We start from the raw sequence: 20,712 nt of genomic DNA on the forward strand, positions 1-20,712 counted from the left end.
AAAAATGTCCAAGTATTATATTTTTTATCGTCTTATGCCTACAATTCTTAATTGAAGTGTTTCTTATGTTTCACAATTTTTTACGTAAACTAGTACTGTGTCATGTTTTTGTTGGGTTTTTTTCTTTATCCAGGTTATATATTGCTAAGTCAATAAAACGAATTCAATATTTTGTAGAGTTATATGTAGTTGTTTGTCATTTTCTTTTTAATCGAATTGGTATTTTATTTTATGCAATTGCAATTTATTCGTTAAAAAAAAGTTCTAAGTCACATTCTTATAGCAATGTTTTAAAAGTTCTGTACTATGTTTGTATTTTGACAACTGAAACTGGAGAGTTGTTATTAGGTCAATCATTAGAAATACAGTAATTATTTAGGTGTTGCTTATTGAAAACTCGTTGTTTTTTTGATTTTTTTTTTTTGATTTGGCATATAAAAAGGATTGATTTTTATTCATTTGCATTTGCTTTTTGGAGAAAAGTGGTTCCTATTTTATCACAAACCTTTTTCTAATAAACTTTTAACATTAAATTATGTAACATATTTTGAAATTTGGCTAAATTACGAAGTTTTCACGATGTGGAGTTACATTTTATTTCACAATTAAAGTTTTCGAGAACAGATAAGAAAAAAACCACGCTTCTGGTCTAATATAAAAACTTTTTCGTGTTTTTAAAAAATAAATATCATCGTATTATTCCCATTTTTACACTAACTAGTACGTTGAAATATCTATACGTAAACAATATTCCTTAGTACAATAAATAATGATAAAACAATTCATGAGTTTAAGAAAACTGAAAATAAAACGATTATTAGACACCACTGTATTAATTACAGAATCTACTGGATAATAATGCAATTTTGAATAATAAATCAAATGGGTTTTTTTTATCATAAACCCGAAAATTCTAGCTGGAATATGAATTCCATCAATAGTATCAGTCATTTTATGTCCGCATTGTTATGAAATATTTTCGCGCTCTGATCCACTACGCAGTTTTCCAAGCATTTGATTGAATAATTTCCTACTGGAAGTGCTTTTAATTGTAAAACAGTCATATGATTGACAAGTAAAACAGGAAACAGACACATTCTTAATAACAATTTATAAATGTGCCTCTGCGATTGTAATGAAATTGTCATATCAAGAACAATTATAATTTCAAAACAAGTACCATGATTATATATTCCACAATGCCTAAATCATGGATATATCTTACTTAGCTTAAATAGCTTCGAAATCATTCTTGCATTTTATTACTTAAATATTTTAATTGGTAAATAATATTAATCCAAATAATCTAAATTGGCGGAGACATAGCAGATACTGGTTAAGTGCTGAGGTGAACAATATCTGACATATGCTTTCTTATTATGAACATATGCATAAAACGAGTCCCATCAACATGTATAAACTGTTTCTTAGTCAACACTTGAAACCAAAAAAGTCATGTACGCGTAATATTTTTTATGAGACCGTACGGGCCGAGTTACATGTACATTGAGACAGAAATCACTAACATGTACAAAGCAATCATTATCTCTCCTTAACCACCATCAGGTGACGTCTCCTCACTAGTAAAGGGATTATGGAGGGAGACATAAACAGTAAATAGACCCTATAAAGAGCGCATTGTGAAATTTTTATGTCAGTTATATATCGTGGATATAATATTTAGAATCTTGATAATTTTTAGCCGGGCTCTGCTGAAAGCAGAGTCCTGGCTGTAGGCAGGCAAATCGCTAATGTTACTATAAATAGCACAACTTCAAAAGTAAACAAAAAAACAAACAGCGTCAAAGTAAAAGCTTCTGCTATACTAAATAGTTACACGATGTTACACGTTTTGTCAAAAGTGTTGGCATTTTGTTTCTTTTTTCATTTTCGAGAGAATTGTCTATCTTTTTAGTTTTCTTATTAATAACGTGTTTTAAAAACAAGGCTATGCATTTTGGACACATACAATCGAATAGTTTCCATGAACTACTTTGCTGTGCGTTGAAGAAATGGGGATTGAATATGTAAAGCTGGTTGCAAAATTCAAGGCAGTAACTGTTGAACTTTTTTCTACTAGACAGACATATTTTTGTTTATGGCCGCTTACAAAAGAGCCCGACTTTCAGGACTTCAGTACTTTGATTCTACCTGAATTTCCTTAAAACGGAAGGTATAAGGAAAGCGAACAAACAATATCTATAGAGACATAAATGGATAGTTAGGTAGAGAAGTATATGCATATTTTTAAAAATCTGTGAGTAACCTCAATGTATGAGTTTCATCGATAGCTTACATGAAAATAATATAAATGAGACCTAGTTAACATTTATACGAAATTAGCCGTCCACCGTTAAACACCTATGTGTCACAGGAATAGATATCATTACTCCAATCAACCAAATGATTGCATCAATCCCCCAGGAATCACAATTACATGTAATCAGGATTTGGAATATCCTGTTCAATCTTGACAAAGGTTTATGCATTTGTAGGCAGCGTTGTTTTGGTGTTATCCAGCCAGTATCATTAAGATATCTGTCTCCAAAAAGAAGACACAAGGTCTGGGATGCGGCAACACTGAGTCATTTGTATAAATGTAACTAGTACAAAAAACATGAAAAACTGGCATTCCTAGTTTTTGTTTCAACAAAAAACGTGGAAATTACCTGACAATTTAACTCTTGAAAAATATAAAAACTAACAATGTTTAGATTGAGGAAAAAATTAAATCTTTAAAAAATAAGTGATCATTTGATACTGCATGTACCAAATTATTGAATTGTGGGATGAATTACGAATAGAGTCGTCACTGCATTGGCTTGACGCCTAAGGTTAACTTCGATTCAAGGTTCTGTGGTTTTATGGTAAAAATTGTTAACGCTTTGCTTTACTTGTTGGGGTCAAGTAAAACCGCAAAATCAAGAAATGGCAATTGAGAATCAAACTCGAATGTCAATAAATGTCTATTCGTTTCTATATTGTCGTTCTGGTTATTGAACTGGAACTCTTTATCTGCGATAATATTAATAAGAGCTGGACGCACACTGTAACCTACCTACTACATAGAACACGGAAGCCTGTTGTTCTGAAGTCAGAGGACCTTGAACAAAAGGACGGGCAATAAAAGACACTGCATCACTGTATAGATTTGAAATACATCCAATACACGTGTATTTCATATATAACAAGAAAATACTGTCAAAAGTAGAACAAATGCACGTCCTTTTACTAATCTTGAGCTTTTAACAAAAAAAATCAGTACAATCATATTGCTTGTGTACCAAACAGGATTTACACATGAAGAGTATGAAAAATTTGGATGGATGCGTGGATGGCTGGAAAGGAAAAATAATAAGAACAGAAGCCCGCAACAGTCATATACATGTGAGTGTAGATTAACACTTTTAATTGGAACATGTCTCATTGACTTTTGTAAATTTACATCCAATTTATCATTCGAAGGCAAGCTTTCTTCTTACCACAGACCATAAAATAATGACGTCATTGTCCACATTTTTATATCGGCAGTGCTAAATAACTACTTAATTTACCTATATAACCATTATCTTTTTTATAGACCTGATAATTATTCCCTATTTCCTCCAACCTCTTCCTTCAGTGAAAGGTCTGCTTGTGTTTTATCGCTCTGAGGATTCAAATTCTACATTTAGATGCAAATGACTTGAGGGTTCAAACTATTTCCATCAGTGCATTACGTTAGAGTATATATCAGAACGAATCGCACTATATGCTTCTACATTGATTTTACATAAACTTCAAAACTATGATCCGTTTACTATTGGTTTTTGAATGTCTTATATTGTTCTCAAAATGGTACATTTATTCCGGAAAAAAACTGACATGGACACAGGTATAAGTTCTTAATCAAATACTGTGATGTACTGTGCACGGTACCGTATTCATTCGTAACCTGTTCAAACTATTCAAATAACAAACCGAAATGTTACCTTTCACCAGAGGCTGAACATCAAAATCGACTTATTTACGTGGAAAAACGATTATATGACGAATTTGCCCCATAGCTCCATGATATGTCTGCCAAATAACTCCTACTATTTTTCATTATCGATAATTATCATCCCCTTTACCACATAATTGGTTAAATATCTGTTTTGCTTACATCTATGAATGAAAAAGGGTAGTTTTATCAATTAATACGGTTTTAGAAATGTGATTACGGATTTAGTACGCAGCTATCGGTTTATTTCACACATTCCTAATGAACTGTTTGATCTGAATGGTGGATTCCTTTGCAGTAGAACGTTTGACTGATTGACCCGAATATAATCTGTCATTAAAACATGTTGGCAAATATATTTATCAAGTAAATGAACGAATAAATTATATTTTGTTTCATGGAAAAATCGATATGATTGGACTTGATATACACTTTATGTATATACATGACAGACTTGCGAACGTTCTAACGTACCACTTGTAGCAAATATATATCTATTTTTGATTGTCTTAATTCAAAACCTTAGCTTAGCTAATACTAATATGAAGCAGAAAAACCTGATGAAGTACTGCAGTGTTTAGAGTACAATAATGTGAATGTCATATATTAAATAAATCGTTCAGTTTTTGCCTATTTCTTTTTTAAATTTTATAGTTTTGCATTCTCAAATTGTCTCTTTTAATCAAAGAACAGTTCCAATGTCTTCTTGAGACCAAAAATTCAAGCCACACTATTAAGCCGACTGACTAGCCTAATGTAACAATTAGGTCTCTCGTATGGCTTATCTGATTCCTTGAGAACAAGAACGGTATAAATCAAGTACTCTGATTCTTTGAGTTATTTTAAAACATACACTCTTTCATGTAAAAATCGTCAGTACTGTAAGTCTGATTGACTTTCAAGAAGTTAATGTAAGTTAAGTAAAACATTTTTACACAGTTTCTAGCAGTATATACAAAATATAACTCAGCATTGTCTATGTACACGATGCATTTTCCTACTCCTAGAGCTACTGCACATTATAGACTTCAGCAAAAACAACCCTTGATACCAATCACAACAAAGTTAGTTTTGCATTAAAAGGGGATTTGAAATGATAAGATTGAGAAATATTTTACAACGATTATATCCACATAAAATTTTTGATTTGTCAGATGCCAATTATTTCATCATGTATGGAGTATTTTAGCAAGCTTTAGAGTCTGTCCATCCATTCATCCATCCATCCATCAATTACCTTATGTCATTCGTTTATTTAATACTTTTTTTTCTTAATCGTCTCTTCTATTTATTAAGGCCTTGCATGACTCTGATGGAGCATTATCCATATTGTTGTCATTGCATAATCAACCAAAAGTACATATATAAACACGTTGTTATAAACAAGGTCAATTGGTCGAATCATCAAACTTGACCTTGATGGTTCTCAGTGATAAGTCGGTTATTGTAACACCTCTATGTATGTAAAACACGGCATACAGTCGTTTAGAACTACTCTTTGCATTGAAAAGAGGTCCCATGATCTCGGTGCAATTAGCTTAAAAGTTGAAGATTAAGTCATCAATTTTATCAGAAGTACAAACGTGTGCATGCATTTTAAAATAATTTGCCCCTTTTTTGTCTAGCCTAATTGTAATGAAAGATATAGTACTTAGTAACCCCAAAGCGATTAGCGGTTAAAACAATAAAAGGATATTTATTGATTATTAACACTGCATATATCACGTAAGAAATCTCTTTGATAAGGTTAATTTGATAGACCAAGGCGCGGTTTCGTGTAACTGTTACCCTATATGTGTGTAGTAAAGACACGAGAGTAGACAAAATATTGAAAATATTAACCCATCTTCTTACAACGCCTGAAAGTACTAGTAGAACCATTACAATACAGAAATATATTGACTCAAATTAACTATTATCATTGATTTATATTAGTTTGACATAAATCAAACATATTGCTAACGAAACAAAATTGAAAACTGGATGAATACGATCAGGTGTAAGTATTATGTAATGTATGCAAAATATTTAAGGTGTGATATCGAAAGAAGATGATAATATGTTTGTCGATGTTTTTTGTACTGTCTGTGGGATGAATAATTATTAATGATTCATAGAAGATAAGAATTCATGGTTTTCTTAAACGAAATTGAAGATGTCATGCAGAAATTCAATATAGATTTAATGAAAAGCAATCTTATCAGTTCTATACAGCAAGTCAAAATGAATAATTAAATGAAGTCCCACTACAAATCCATAAAGACAATAGAGCATTTAAAATGTTTTCAGTTACACGAATAAGAGTAATTTTTACCCTTCAAATATTATATGCAAAAAGTGAAATGTTGATACCATGATGATAACCACAATAGTCTTGAACTTTTCTTTCAGAAATAAAAAGTAAGATGAAAATTATATTGTATTTATTTGTTTTTGGAGGTGAAAAGGTCGGTGACAGGAATGACAAATGCTGTTTTTACTTTAAGTAAGTTCGTCAAGGCAGCAAATTTAAAAAAAAAACCTCATAAGTGCTAAAAGGTCATGATGTGTAGATGAACGAGAAATAAAGTTCATTCAAGGGATAAAGTAAATCATGTAAGAAAACAAAATCTTGAACGTTTACCCTCTTTTGTCAGCATCTTGCATATATAAGGTAAGGAGGAAAAGTGCGACTTATTTCATTTCTTTCCCATCAAAGTATTAATTAACCAGGTAACCCACTAATTATGGTAAGTCCAAAGTAGATAAAGGTATGCAAAATGTAGACAGCGTGATGTGTGTTCAAGACTCTGAGCAAACTGCTTGCGACGCCGAGGAAGGTTACTGGATCATGAATTCCAATGCCATTACAATCTTGGTATTGTTCTGTCACTGTCTGGAAGTATTCACTTTCCTACTGTCAAATTTGAATACTTAACTTCAATTGCATGCATGTTAACAAAGCTATGAAATTGACAGTATTGTTGGAATCCCTCTTGAACCTGAAACAAGTTATTCTACATAATCCGTCATTAAAATAGTGGAACAGGAATTGCTGTAAAAACATACTACTGAAATAAATCTGTTCTCTATTGATAAGATTGATAGGTTCCAACAATGTGTCGTTTTTCTTTAATCTTTTAAGTGTTTTCGCTATCGATTCGAAAAAAAAATAAACAGAAATCTATTTTGCGCCTCTGGTGTAAAACGATATGACAAAGCCAAATTCAACTGACTTGAAAGTAAAATTGTTATCTCTTCTTGAAAAAAAAATAAACAAGACGAAAAAATGTAGAGAATTTATCCAAGTGCAAGGCTGAGATGGATGACCTATTATTCATCACTCTTCCAAGATTAAATTGTACCATAGTCGGTCGAGGGCAAATCGTTATGTACCTCCAAGTGCTTGCTTTGTCTGTGATGGCATTGCCTTCGCATTACCAAATTCTCATCTATTTGACAGTTCTGAAGGCAATGTGATCACAAACCCTTAAAAACCATTTCATTTGATTCTTGGAACTCCCAAGAAACACTCTTGATCAATCTTACTAAGTAATCTTAAAATTTTACAAGGTTTGGAATTTAATTACTTTGAAGTGATGGAAGACCTTTCCTTCACTAGCCCGCCAATGTTGGTGATCTGTTCCAGTATGATGAATGGAGAGAGACAAAAACCGTACGGAAGTCTTTATATTTCATTTTTATTTATCTTTTCTTCTAGTCGTCTGGGTTTGATCACTCTTTCTTCTCAAGAAAAAAGGTCGGTTTCCTGACACCAGTTATCTCCAGGAGTATTGCGCACCTAGTGACGGGCGTTTTAAATAGGTCAAGGTCGTGTTGACATTACCTACATCTCATTATATCAATAAATGTATATTGGGGTTGTGAGAAAGTGATAAGGAAATATTTTACTTTGTAACCTCAAACAAGAAGCATATTTGTACACTTGGTGTTACTGCTTTTTTGCAGTGCTCATAAGATGAAAAAAAATGTACATTGTTCAGGGTCAGTGAGACTGTTTTATTCTATCTTCCTTAATATATGATATATGGAAATCATATTGACTTCAAAATTCTTTTCTCGGTTGCTCTGCAACTATATACACACGTAAATCAACCTCGATTTTTTCTTACTTATGTCCTGCGCTTGTTGAGCTTATTTCTGTGTTTAGTTAATCTATATTAAAGTATGAAGTAATGGTAAGAAAAGCAGAGCAAAGTTTACTTTTTGGCTCATTTAATGAAATTATGTTGAAACAAAATAAATAATTTCAAGTTAGTATTAAAGATTCGACTGTCACACTGTCACATTTTCTTTCATTTAGAAGACAATGTTGAAACAATGTTAAAATATTTAATAAAGTTGTAATATTTCATGTTAACCAAAGGTTGAATGATGAATAAAACAATATCTGAATCATTCTTTAGATTTCACATCATAATGATGTAGCCTGTGCAATGGGCATGTAGGCGGGTTTTGACAACACCCTATGAATTTCACAAGCATGGTCTGTTTCCATAAGATTATAATAAAATGAGGAAGCCATGGCTGACAACCGTCAAATAACCTTCAAATGACTCAATTCATCAAGGTGTTATTTGTTTGGATACCTGCATGGCTTAATCAACAGTATAATTCGCAATGATCGACATTTTTTGTACTATTTATGACACGTCACCATGATTAGTAAATACAAATTCAATGTACTTTTGATATTGTTAAGATTTGCTATTTTGTAACCGATTTTATTCATTGACGTGAACTTTCATTTTTTGCATGCTTAATAACCATTTCTAAGAAATGGTAGCCAGAATTGTTGTGAAAGCACGATTTTTGGGAATATCATTTGCTGTTAACATAACTAAATCATACTGCAAAATTTATAATTATTAAATACCGGTAGATCATTTAGATAGAAAAAAAATTAAGAAATGAAATGGAATTTTTGCTTGTAATTAGATGCAACTGTCTTCCAATGGCGATATTTCAACGATTTAAACATGTTTATGTTAATAAAATGGTTACAAATCAGGTGCAAACTCTTTGCAGCAAAATGATTTCTATTGTATTACCATAAGAACGAGGAAATAAGTGGCTTTTTTCCACAGCAATTTCAACGAGGATGATATCATAACTTTTGTTGGGGGGTTTTTTGGTTATTATTAGGCGATTTCTGGTATTTCAGGTATTTAAGGTATGTCAGGTTTTTTTTAGGTCTAGTTGTTGCATATTATATAAAAGTTAATGCTGTCACACGTGTTAACGTAGATATATTTTAATGTTATATTTGCAAAATACTTCTAATATAAATTTCATCTATATAAAATACTTTATACTATATAATGTATTACATGTACATGTTTTCTGCAGAAATGCAGGTTTGCAAGAAAATTGGCATATATTGCTACAACTATATTAAATAATTAAAACCTAATGATGTTCTTTATGTGAACAAACTCATAAGATTTTGTTAAGTTGTTGTGGTGTAGATATATTCATTATGTAAGATTTTGGCGATTATCGTCAATAGTGGATGACATTGACAATCAATATATAATTATCCTTTTTGGAATGCAATTACCACATACAAATATAGATTATCTATACATATATCCAAAAACACCAACAATTCACGTGAGTATAGACGCGTGGACTGAGGTCCATGAGTTTGAAATAAATAATAATCGTGTTTCTATCAATACATGTATCCTAAAATCACTTGTTAAAAAACACCTTTGCGCTTAATGTCAAACTGTGAACATGATAAATAATTAAAATAAAAGAAATATTCGGTGTAAAGTAAAATAAAAATACACAATGACAATTCATTCTGTAGGTCTAGAGTTAATCTTCACTTTAATAAAACCTGCGTATTTTGTCCCCTTTCAAGGCAATGTCACGTGTACAAAAGTATGAAAGATATAAATTAAATTCCAAGTCAATTGCAATTGATTTTTATGCTGATTTTTATATGGTGGCATTGTGTCTCCCTTGTGTTTGTACGTATATTATATACTTTTGATTGTTTTGCCACCAAGGAAGAGCAAAAACCCGGCTGAAATATGTCTTGTTCACCTGGGAAATTAATTGTTTTACATGGACCTGAAGAAATCATAAAACCCAGGGCGTTGACCTTTCTGTATTCTAACAATACTATACTTATATTCATATTCCTAGAAATGTCAATGCTAAATAAAATGCTTTCTACGCATTCTTTTATGTATATATTTTAAAGTGTGTTTAAAAGTTAAAAGTACAACTTTGATTGGATCGAATCCAGTAAAGGACTATATATGATATGGGCCTAAAAATGGACCCCTAAAATTAACATAATCATTTTACTGTAATTTTTAGTTTTCTTTGTACAGATATATATGTGATGTTTTTACATAATGTTCATTTTGATTCAACTGCCAACAATTTAGAAATATGACATCGTAAAGACAACATTTGTTCGCTATTCATGCATTTTTAGCATAAAACAGCTAGTTTTCAAGCAGTTTTTCTTTCAGAAAACATAGAGAGTATGTTGAACAAACAAAATATTTTAATCAAAGATGTATCTAGCCAAGGCTAATAAGTGACCAAAAAAATTCCTTGTTCAAGCATGCGCTCTATATTTCCCATTCATAAAAAGATGGGAAAAATGTCAATTTTTTATTTATTTTGATTGAATTATAGAAATGGCGTCACTTCTGACGTCATATACTGCTAGTGAGTGCAAATAAAACAAATAATTAGTTGAAAAATATATTTTACATCAACTCTTCTAAAATATAACATAACATTTTATTGTACCAGAAACTCTTTTAAAAAAGGGCGAATTATGGGGGGACAAATTTAACTCATATCATATATAGTTCTTTGGATAGAATTCTTGTTTATTTTAATTTTCATCCAGTTCCAAGTAAATGGTTCTTACTAATACTAAACTTTATTTTTGATAAAAATTGATTTGCATCTGGCGTTTTAATAGCTGCATATTTGTAGCTCTAGGTCTAAAAACAATTCTGATGAACGACCTGAGAGCTACAGTTCCATACGTGTGAAAAAGTTAAAATTTACGGCGCACATAAACTTGCGCTAGTTTTGGACTGATTAATGTTCTTTATCCATGAACACATTCTATACAAATATTCGATATAAAATAAAAATCCTTGGACATTTTACTACAGATATCGTCATTTTACTTGCCTCTGATATTCTTTCAAACACCATCACCATCCCCGTATAGTAAAGTGTTGTGGTTTGTTTTAGGTAAAAATGGCGACTCTTGATCTTGATGTGAATTTAACATACTCTACTTTCCGAGGTCGGTTAGGGTGTTTAGGAAAATGTTTGAAGCAAGTGAAGTGGTGAATCAGTGGGAAAATATCTGAGAATTTTTTGGTATGAAAATATTTACAAAATATATTCCTAGATGACTTCAGTAAGTCCAAAACAATGCGCAACTTTTTGAGCGCAATAGATATTCAGTTTTTATATGGATAGAAATATAGTTCTACGGTCCGTCAACCCGGATTTACCGTTGAGCTACTGATTTGTAGCTTATGTTTTCACAAATGAGTAAAGTGTGAATATCCCTGAGTTTTATTTATATTCTGAATTTTACTCCATCTTACGTGGATTTGTTAAAACAAGCTTTAGTGTTTGTTTGTCAACTTTTACAGAAATTAACATTTAGTATGAACAATTCTTTTTAAATGTTTGGACAGCTAAGATTTTGGTTGAATAATGTCTTAAGTAAGGATTTAGATAAATTAAGATATTGAAAGGTATTGGTTTTTTTTTTATTTTGAACTACTTTTGGTTTTAAATGTTTGTATTACGTTTAAAACAAATCATGTTTCATGAGGTTTCATGATGATTCTAGTGCAAGCATGGATACATATGGCTTATATATATTGATGTTTTCCTGTGTCGAAATTGTCTTGTTTTATATTAAACGAAAAAAAATTATTTTGTTTATCATTGATTGAAAGATTATATTAAAGGATTATTTCATCATTGAATGATAATTCTTTCAAGATTTCTGTAACTACGAAAAAGGGACTTTGATAAAAAAAAAAAATGATTTTTCACGTAAATATTTGTTTGTAAAACAATTTTGTTCCCTATATTTTATTGCTCATCATGACAATGCACCTTAAACATAAATATATACATGTATGCCATTTGACCAACTACATCCTATAGTTAAATTTGAAGTCTCCTGTCGAGAAAAGAATTTATGGCATAAAAATCAGGAGCATTAAACTAAATTCATGCAACAGAAAGCAAAAATAAGTGACGCGAGATCAAAAGGAGCGTTATTTTTCATTATCCTAAAAAACTTGTATGTTTTGTCTCGTTTTAAATCCATGATTTAAAAAGAAATATCTACCGTTACATGTGATCAAAATCCCCAAATATCCCAGCCAATTTATTTTCCAAATACGTTGTTTGGCAATTCGAAAATCGGTCTTCTGAAATCCTCCAATTCTGACTAGTACTGTGTGACCCTTCCTCCAAGCTGAGGGTTAATTTTAAACCTGATCGTCAGTGAGGATCATTAGGCAATTTCATTTCATAAATCGATAAGATTTGCCCTATTAATACCAAGTCGCCAAAGTACTTAGCTTTTATTGATTCCCGGTGTTTACTTAAACCGGTACACATGCATTTACCTGAACATCTTGCATCTAGTTCAGTGTAATTCAAGGTTAGCGCTTACATTGTGTTTCCTCCCTGCTGTGTATTACACCTGGATTTGATGAAATCTCATCAGACGTTAGTTATCGCAAACCTAGGGTCGGTAGAACTGATGCCCTACTCTAGATATTCTTTATAGCTTCATATTTCTTTATTAAACACGCTGTTGTTATTTTTATGTTTTGATGTTTATGATCATAAACAACCATTAAGCAGAAAGGTATTTATATTTGTTAAAGAATTAAAGTTTGCACTGATAGTGTATTACTGGTGCTATTCTCGCGCTCTCAAATCCCGTAAAAGGGGCATCTCTATTAAAGCGTCACTGATAACTTGCATAATTGTAATATATGACAAGCAAATATTTTACAGATCTTTACTCAGCAATCTATTTTCTTCTTGACAGGGCAAAATAAAATAATGAAGATGCAGATGTTCAGGAATACTTCTTCGAAAAAAAACAAATAAAATACTGTGAATGTTTGTACACATTTATTTCTTTTTTACACAACTGAAAGAAGATGTGTCGTAGAGAATTGAGGTAAAAATTGCTTTCATAAATTATTATGCACGTTAAAGATACAATTTACAAGAATAACATTCAATTCAAGAAACAGTTTTAATTTTTGGGGAAAAAAACCTTGTCAACGTAATACAAAGGAGCTACTCTCAGAGATTTTCCTGAACATATATGATTCAAGTTCTATACAACAGTGAGCAAGTGTTCCTCACACTAAGTGGCTACAAAGGCAGACACACCTTTGGAGAGATCCTTGGGCGGTCTCACTTCCCAGGTGTGCACATATCATTAAAATTAATGAAATAATGATCATTGCACGTCGAGGGCTTAACATGATTAAGAGTTAACAACTGTTTTCCTGACGAATACGAATATTGCACCTTAGAGTTATATATCAAAGAAATCATTGTCTCTTCAAATGGACGTGAATAAGGTTGATAGCATTAAACTTCAATAGATAAATAACTTCAATTTGTCAGAATGTTGTTTCTTGAAGTTCAATATCGTCTTTGAAAAGACCGTGTCAAAGCATCACATAATGGCTTGTCGTATACGTCTGAAGAGATTCGTCAAATAAATAAATGGAGATTTACTTACAATGTACATACGTATAGGTGGAAATGATAAACATGAAACTGTACAAGGATATTGTTTCAAACATTGTGAAAGATGATATTTGCATTGTATCAAAAAGTTAAACATACAGATCACATAAAGCATAACAATGACGAAGTGGCAATACCCGTCTTCTCCGATTCTATCACTATGTATAGAAGCACCCATGACATCTGTACATATCACAACATGTACAATCTGACCAAGACAAGTTCATCTAGAAGAGTCTTTCTAGAACACACGTGATCATGGCTCGACCACGTGGGCCAAGAAACTGGAACCTCTGGGATGAGGTATTGGAACTCGTCAGGTTTTGGTGAACTGACGATCGTTCTGGATTTCGAAAGTTTCCTCTTGTTGTTGAAACAAGAAGGCGTTGTTCATGACTGTCCACATTTCAATGAAAATTTCATTTGAATTATCGGTCAACAAATTGAATGGGGATTTTACCCTTGGGAGTAATAACTGTCCGTAATGTAGTTTCTATGTCCCCCGTTGCTTCCATCCAAAATGATTGTGTCATCTACGAAAGTAAAAAATGAAAATTTAATATGATTGTCACGTTCAATTGGAAGATTTAAACATTTGAGCAATCAAATTTGTTATCCTAGATAAGACGTTGAGGTGCTTACTTTGGTTAGAGTTAAAAACAGTTCTTGTTCAGCAATCCTTCTGCCTGTAAAAACAAGACGCAACAAATTAACAAAATTACAAAAATAAGTTCATTTACAGCAACTTTTCTCATAAATGATTTCAATATTTACTTTCTTTACAAATCAGACTTACCAACACACATTCTGGACCCAAATCCAAATGGTAGCATGGCAAAGGGATGTTTTTCATCACCAGAGCTTCGCAACCATCTCTCGGGTTTGAAAGATTCAGGATCGGGAAAGTATTTTTCATTGTAACCCATGGTATATCCATTTAATAGAACACATGTCTGCAATAAAAGAATTTCCCAATGAACAATTGTATGAATGTTGTACTGAATTCTACTCGTTTCATTAAGTAAAGTCTTTGAAAAAAAAGAGTTCACTTATTAGCGATTTATTTGTTCACTTACATTTTTAGGAATAACATATCCGTTAAGAACGGTATCTTCCTGCATGACTCTTGCATTGATTGGTATTACAGGATACATTCTACAAAAGACAAAGAGATTCTATGAAAATATTATAATGCAATTGCACTTGGGGGGTTTTTTCCGAAAACTTTAAAACCTAAAAACTTGTAGAATTTAGTTTTGAACAAACTTCTTTAATTTATTTACCTCAGACTCTCTTTAACAACTGCCTTCAAGAAAGGCATGTTCTGGAGGTTTGCGGATGTGCAGGTATTCCCTTTGCAAATTGTATCAACTTCATGTTGCAATCTTGCTTGGGCATTTGGATTTTTGGCAAGATTATACATAGCGAAACAGAGCGCATGTGAAGACTGAAATAAAAAAAAATAGAGCGTTAGATGAAACTTTATCTGCATTCACATTCATTAGTCTTGTTAATGTGTAAAACACTGCAACTGGGTCATCTGATACGCGTTACAAGTGCAGGTTTCTTGACACAGAATGCGCTTCATCAGATGTGCAAGAAAACAAGACATAGAACCCTCGTTCATGCGGTCGTAAAAAACTATTGAATGGCTGTTTAAGCACTTAAACTGCTAATTACGGTGTCAATTGACAGCTTGGTCCCTAGGTATTAGATTTTGTGGCAGATAAATTTCCCCGCAATCACCCGGGAAGTATTGTTCTGCTGTCAGTTATCTTTTCCGCATTGCTACCTTATATAAAAAGATTTAACTAGATGTCATTTGATTAAAATGTACCCTCTCCTGCTTAAAATATGCGTAGAGCGACCTCGGTCATCCGCAACCACCGCGTCCGTGAAAAGTCTACCTGCCGGCTTAAACTATTGTTGGAGCACAGCTGTTATCTGAACTGTGTTAAGTTAAACCTTTTTTGTCAAAGCGGTCAGCTAACTGGCCCACCCAATACTATTGAACAAGGAGTGTTATGGGTTGGGGTTTTTAACACTTTTAAGTTCCATGACAAACTGGGTTGATATTGTTCATGAACAACTTATGACAAAATACAACAACACTTACTGTGTCTACACCAGATAACAGCAGCTCAGTTGTGTTCACATAGACCTCATCCATGTCTAATTTGGTATGTGCAATCATATGTCTCAAAAATCCAGCTACGGCATCCTTTTCCACATGTCCATTTTGGATTTCATCGATTTTCTTCTCAAACAACTCGGTAGCTGTAATGGAAAAAAAATTTCTTCAATAACATTCATGGTTATATGTTTTCTTATATAGGGTAATCAGTGGTTTACAAAGCACAAAAAAACAGGTGGGAAAGTACTCACCAAAAGAGTAAATGGTATCCCAGGCTTCAACGTGAGTTCTCCACGGCTTCGTGTTGAATTTCTTGTGAACGTCTGCAAAAACCATCAATTGATGACCCGTCAAAAACATATTTCCAACAGCCTTGATAAAATCGGCTACCCTGGGCTCGATCTCGTTTTCCAGGCAACCTAGTTTCTCCTCTAGAATAACTCCTGCAACGCCTGCAAGAAAAATCAAACAACTTCCTTATGGTCTCATATGACAGATCAGACGCACCACTTGTACAACGATGTCAACAATTGTTATTGGTTTAAAAGTATGATACTTACATTCTAGAGCCCATTTTTGTAGCTCTGAATGAAGATTTTCAACGTCTCCATCCTTTTCCCGGAGAAAGCGCAGCCTGTTCACAAATATATCAGCGACGTCGTTCATGACGTCTGTATATTCTGCAACCGTTTTTGGTCTCAGTGTATATTTGGCAAGTGATTGGCGCAATTTATGCCACTCTGGTCCAACACTTCAAAATAAAAAGACGCAATAAAGATACTTGTCGGACAGAAATACAGAATTTTACTGTGCAATGTATTTTGTTATTTAGAGACTTTATATAAACTTACGAGGACATGATTCCGGCCTTTTGATTTCGGATTTTCTTGTAAAGGATCCACGAATCATAAGGAGGTCTGAATGGGTAAACTCCTTCCTTACGAACCAATTCCTCCACGATATTTGGGTCAGCAATGGATACGTTGGTGACAGGGCCTAATTTCTCCTTAAACATTTTCCCGTATTTTTCGTGAAATCGTCTCTGTAAATTATGAAAAGCAGACACTGTTAAATAATATCTTTACACAAAAAAAAGAATTTCTGCACCAAAAGATATCTAGATTTGGAATTCCAAGTAAAAATTTTTAAATATATATAGTTAATCATTCTGATTTACAACAAATGGGTGCACTGTTTATAACCCCTGAAGAAATTTTATCAGGCAAAAATTTCCCGAGCTAAGATCTGCGTTGTTAATGAATACCCTTTTCATTGCAGTTTTTTGTGCTTATCGGCAGTCAAGCAGTAATACAAACATAAAAAATTAGGTGATCATCTTTCGAAAGACAATTTTTATAGCACAAATTAGCATAAAACCTTACTCATGTTGAAGTTAATTTCGATTTTGGCTTCTTGAATGAGATTATTTTTGATAAATTTAGATTTTTTCCGGTGAGAATGCATGGTACAGAATTACTGTCGCGGCTTAGGAGCCAGTGGCATTTACGATCCAAATAGGAACCCTCAGCTTTTCAGTTTTGTTAATTTTGTGTTCAATAGATATGCACTTGAACTACAATAAAATCAATAGCTTGCTTACACAACATTAACAATACCTACACTATCCGCTTAACAAAACGACGACATACTTTATACCCTTAATCAGTGCACGCACACTAGGGGTAGATATATTTCAGGGTCAACGATTAAATATTGAATATATATACTGAAGTGTGTACAGAAAAACAGGGAGGTAGTTTAAGATTTGACATGTTATTTGCTTTTAAATATAAGCGGCTAACTTTTGTTTGTGGCCAGGCATGAAGCTTTTAGCGCCAGTTAAAGACGGTCCCATGTGGAGATGTAGGTAGCAATGAGTAAAACACAATAATTCATTTAATATGTATGGATTGTTAAGAATGTTTTCGTGACCTACTTTCAAAATGTGATGTCGTAAATTTTAAACAATTGTAACGTTTCGAAATCACCAAGTAGAGTAGGAGTAAGATCGTCATCAACACCCTCAAAACCCAGCCCCAAAAGTACCGCTACGACCCCTTATGATACTAATGTCACAAACAAGTGTCTTCAGAGTTCTTTACGAGAGATGGGTATCTTTCAAAATGCAGTGCAGTGATCTACTGCCTGAGTCGTTAGAATTCTTCAAGATTATCGTTAAAACCCACTTTGTAAAAATTTTAAAGATCCGTATTCGTTAATAAATTTCCAAAGATAAATATATATGCATGGAGTTTTCCCGGTTAACCGCAAATTTCCAAACTTTTGCCGAAGTGCAGACCGAAATTAAGTTTTCAAGTTTTCGCAAAATTGATTTAAAGGTACGAAAAGCACGACATCGTTTGTTGAAGACAATACATACATCAAGTGAATGTGTTAACTCAAAGAGCGACTGATCGTACCTGAACTTCGTGCATTTGTCCCCTGTTGGCTTTCCTGAAGTACTCCGGGGCCGTTCCTACAACCGGGTACCCGCTGGGTCCAGGTAGGTCGTCGATTGTTTTTGGTACGGAAACACTTGCAGCGGAGGGTGCATTATCTGTTCTGTCTGCCACGGCATTTGCAATAAGTCTGACAGCGGACACTGAATTTGAAGAAACATCGGTAAAACAGTTCCTTTTCTGGTTTTGGAAAAGTCTTTTCGCTGCAGCTCTTCTTGGGATAAGTTTCTGGATTGCTTTATCAGCCATTGCTTTTTATTTATTTCACTTGTGCATTCACGAATGAATTTTGTTCTTTAGAAAATTAATTCCACAGATATCCAGCAGAAAATTTTCTGAAATAAAAAAAAATTGAATTTTGCTGAGAATGAATTACGATAACTTTCAATTAATTCACATTACATTTCCAAAGACAGTAAGCGGAGATCTTTCCGTGTTGACTGCCAAGAGCCGAATGCCACACTGTGGCGGTGAAATTCTTTTTATAGTCTCAGTGCTTCCGCACGAAGCGTTTATAACATGCAGGTAAAGGTAAAATAAAAAGTATTTCAGGTCCAGAACGCGACCACAATTTAAAAACTCCGTGTAATATAGCATTGTATGATAATGAACTCGTGTATGGTGGTATATAGCGTAAGGTTCAATCTGGACTCCCTAATTTGACGACTTGTGATTTTGATTAAAGCAATGTTCGCTCTTATACCGCTTTTTGTGTCTTTTTAATGCAATTTACGACGTAGTAACATGTTTCGTCGATGATGAAAAATGATGTTTAATAATTTGGTCGTTTACACCCAGAAAAACCGCAACAGATCTCTTATCGGTTAAGTTTTCGATGGGACCAATAGTGACAATTGAGGATTTATTGTTATTTTACGTTGTAAATAAGATATAAGTAATTATATATCAACGATACAAATTATATCTTTATTTGTTCACTTTTTTGTCGGATTATCAATTTGCGCCTATTTTTTTTTAAAATGAAAATTATTACTTTTTGTTACTTTAATTACATTGCAAAAAATAGATCACACACGCTCATTGTATTTTATCTTTAAGTTTCCCTTAAAGAATCATAATTTAGAAAAAGTATAATTGCATTAATTGAAAATCGTCAAAAGTGTATCATCAGAATTTGTCAGTGTTTTAAAGCGATAAAAAGTACAAAGACGATATCTTTGTCTTTGTACTGTCCAATACATTCACGAAATACATCGATTGTATATTGTTCTTTTGCCAATTTTTACTTGAAATTTTATTTTAAAAGTGTCATTTATTGAAGATGATTATAATGGAATATAATACACTCGGATAAACCCACGGCTGTAAATAGTGAGGATAAGAGAACTATGGCCGCAAAACTTGTGTAGATGGGCAGTTACCTGACGAACTTACTTTATGGGTATTGTAAATTTATGGTTACAATTCTATTAATGTTTAAATAAAGGTAGTGAGCATTGAACTCGTGTCAGTTCTCTTCTTTATCTACGAAGAATCAAAAAGTAAGACATACGCCAAAGTTTATGCGCATATTTCAATCTTGACTAGAGCTATAAACAAATTGTAAATTTGTGTAATTACAATTTTGCACTCCCGAAAAAAATCTGCTAACCAATTATTAATCTTGTATATATATTTTATGAGATAATAATTTGAGCAATATTTTTGCTCATCCTTTTCTATTTAGAAAAAGGGTATAATTCATTTGATGCACCAACGCATAGGGATTTTGAAATAGTATTTCTGATTTACTGTGCGCATCCATACAAAAATGCCAATTAGCAGTAAGCTCAGCTATCTTACCTTCGCCTTTAAATAATCCACACAAAAACATAGAAAAAACTGTAACGCAGAGCAAATCTGGATGAATGCACCTGTTATATACACTAGAAGAAAAAATCTCACTCCAGCATGCGTTTCATCGATACGAAATACACCTACTGTACGCAGAGACACTGCGGCGGCTATTTATAGCCTACAAGCACCGTTTTCACTCATTCATAAGTCGGCAAAGGGGCGGGGCCACAGGGGGTAAACAGGCCAAAAAAGCCATGTATGGAATGTGACGGGTGAGCTGTGATTGGTTAACGAAATATTTTTGTCAGCTAGAAATAATTTGATTGGTCGTTTGTGTGCATTCATGCGAGTAGGCAATCCACCTTGTGGGTTTGTTTTGTATTTCTATCGAGGAACTCAAGATTATATTTTTTCTTTCGCTGCCAAAATTTCATTCATGTCATATAAATCCCCCGTTCTGCTGCGGGTTTTTAATGGATTACAAATTATTAGAAATAATCAGTTATCCAGTGCTTACTATATCAAATCTCAAAACAATGAAAAAT

The 20,712-nt window shown here is 33.0% G+C and overlaps 1 protein-coding gene across 1 annotated transcript; it reads right to left on the reverse strand.

The window, feature by feature from the left end:
• Positions 1-13,127: 13,127 nt before the first annotated feature.
• On the reverse strand, positions 13,128-20,324 carry LOC128189445 (cytochrome P450 27C1-like). Its single transcript, XM_052861056.1, has 11 exons — positions 20,174-20,324; positions 18,332-18,705; positions 16,763-16,953; positions 16,472-16,662; positions 16,163-16,363; positions 15,894-16,054; positions 15,061-15,224; positions 14,854-14,932; positions 14,574-14,730; positions 14,420-14,463; positions 13,128-14,310 (listed from the first exon to the last, which is right to left on the reverse strand). Exons 2-11 carry the CDS (start codon positions 18,617-18,619, stop codon positions 14,206-14,208), a joined length of 1,581 nt encoding a protein of 526 aa, XP_052717016.1. The 5' UTR covers positions 18,620-18,705; positions 20,174-20,324; the 3' UTR covers positions 13,128-14,205.
• Between the last annotated feature and the right edge of the window lie 388 nt (positions 20,325-20,712).

Source organism: Crassostrea angulata, chromosome 6 (assembly GCF_025612915.1).
Source record: "Crassostrea angulata isolate pt1a10 chromosome 6, ASM2561291v2, whole genome shotgun sequence".
In the NCBI taxonomy this organism is placed as follows: Eukaryota; Metazoa; Mollusca; class Bivalvia; order Ostreida; family Ostreidae; genus Magallana; species Magallana angulata.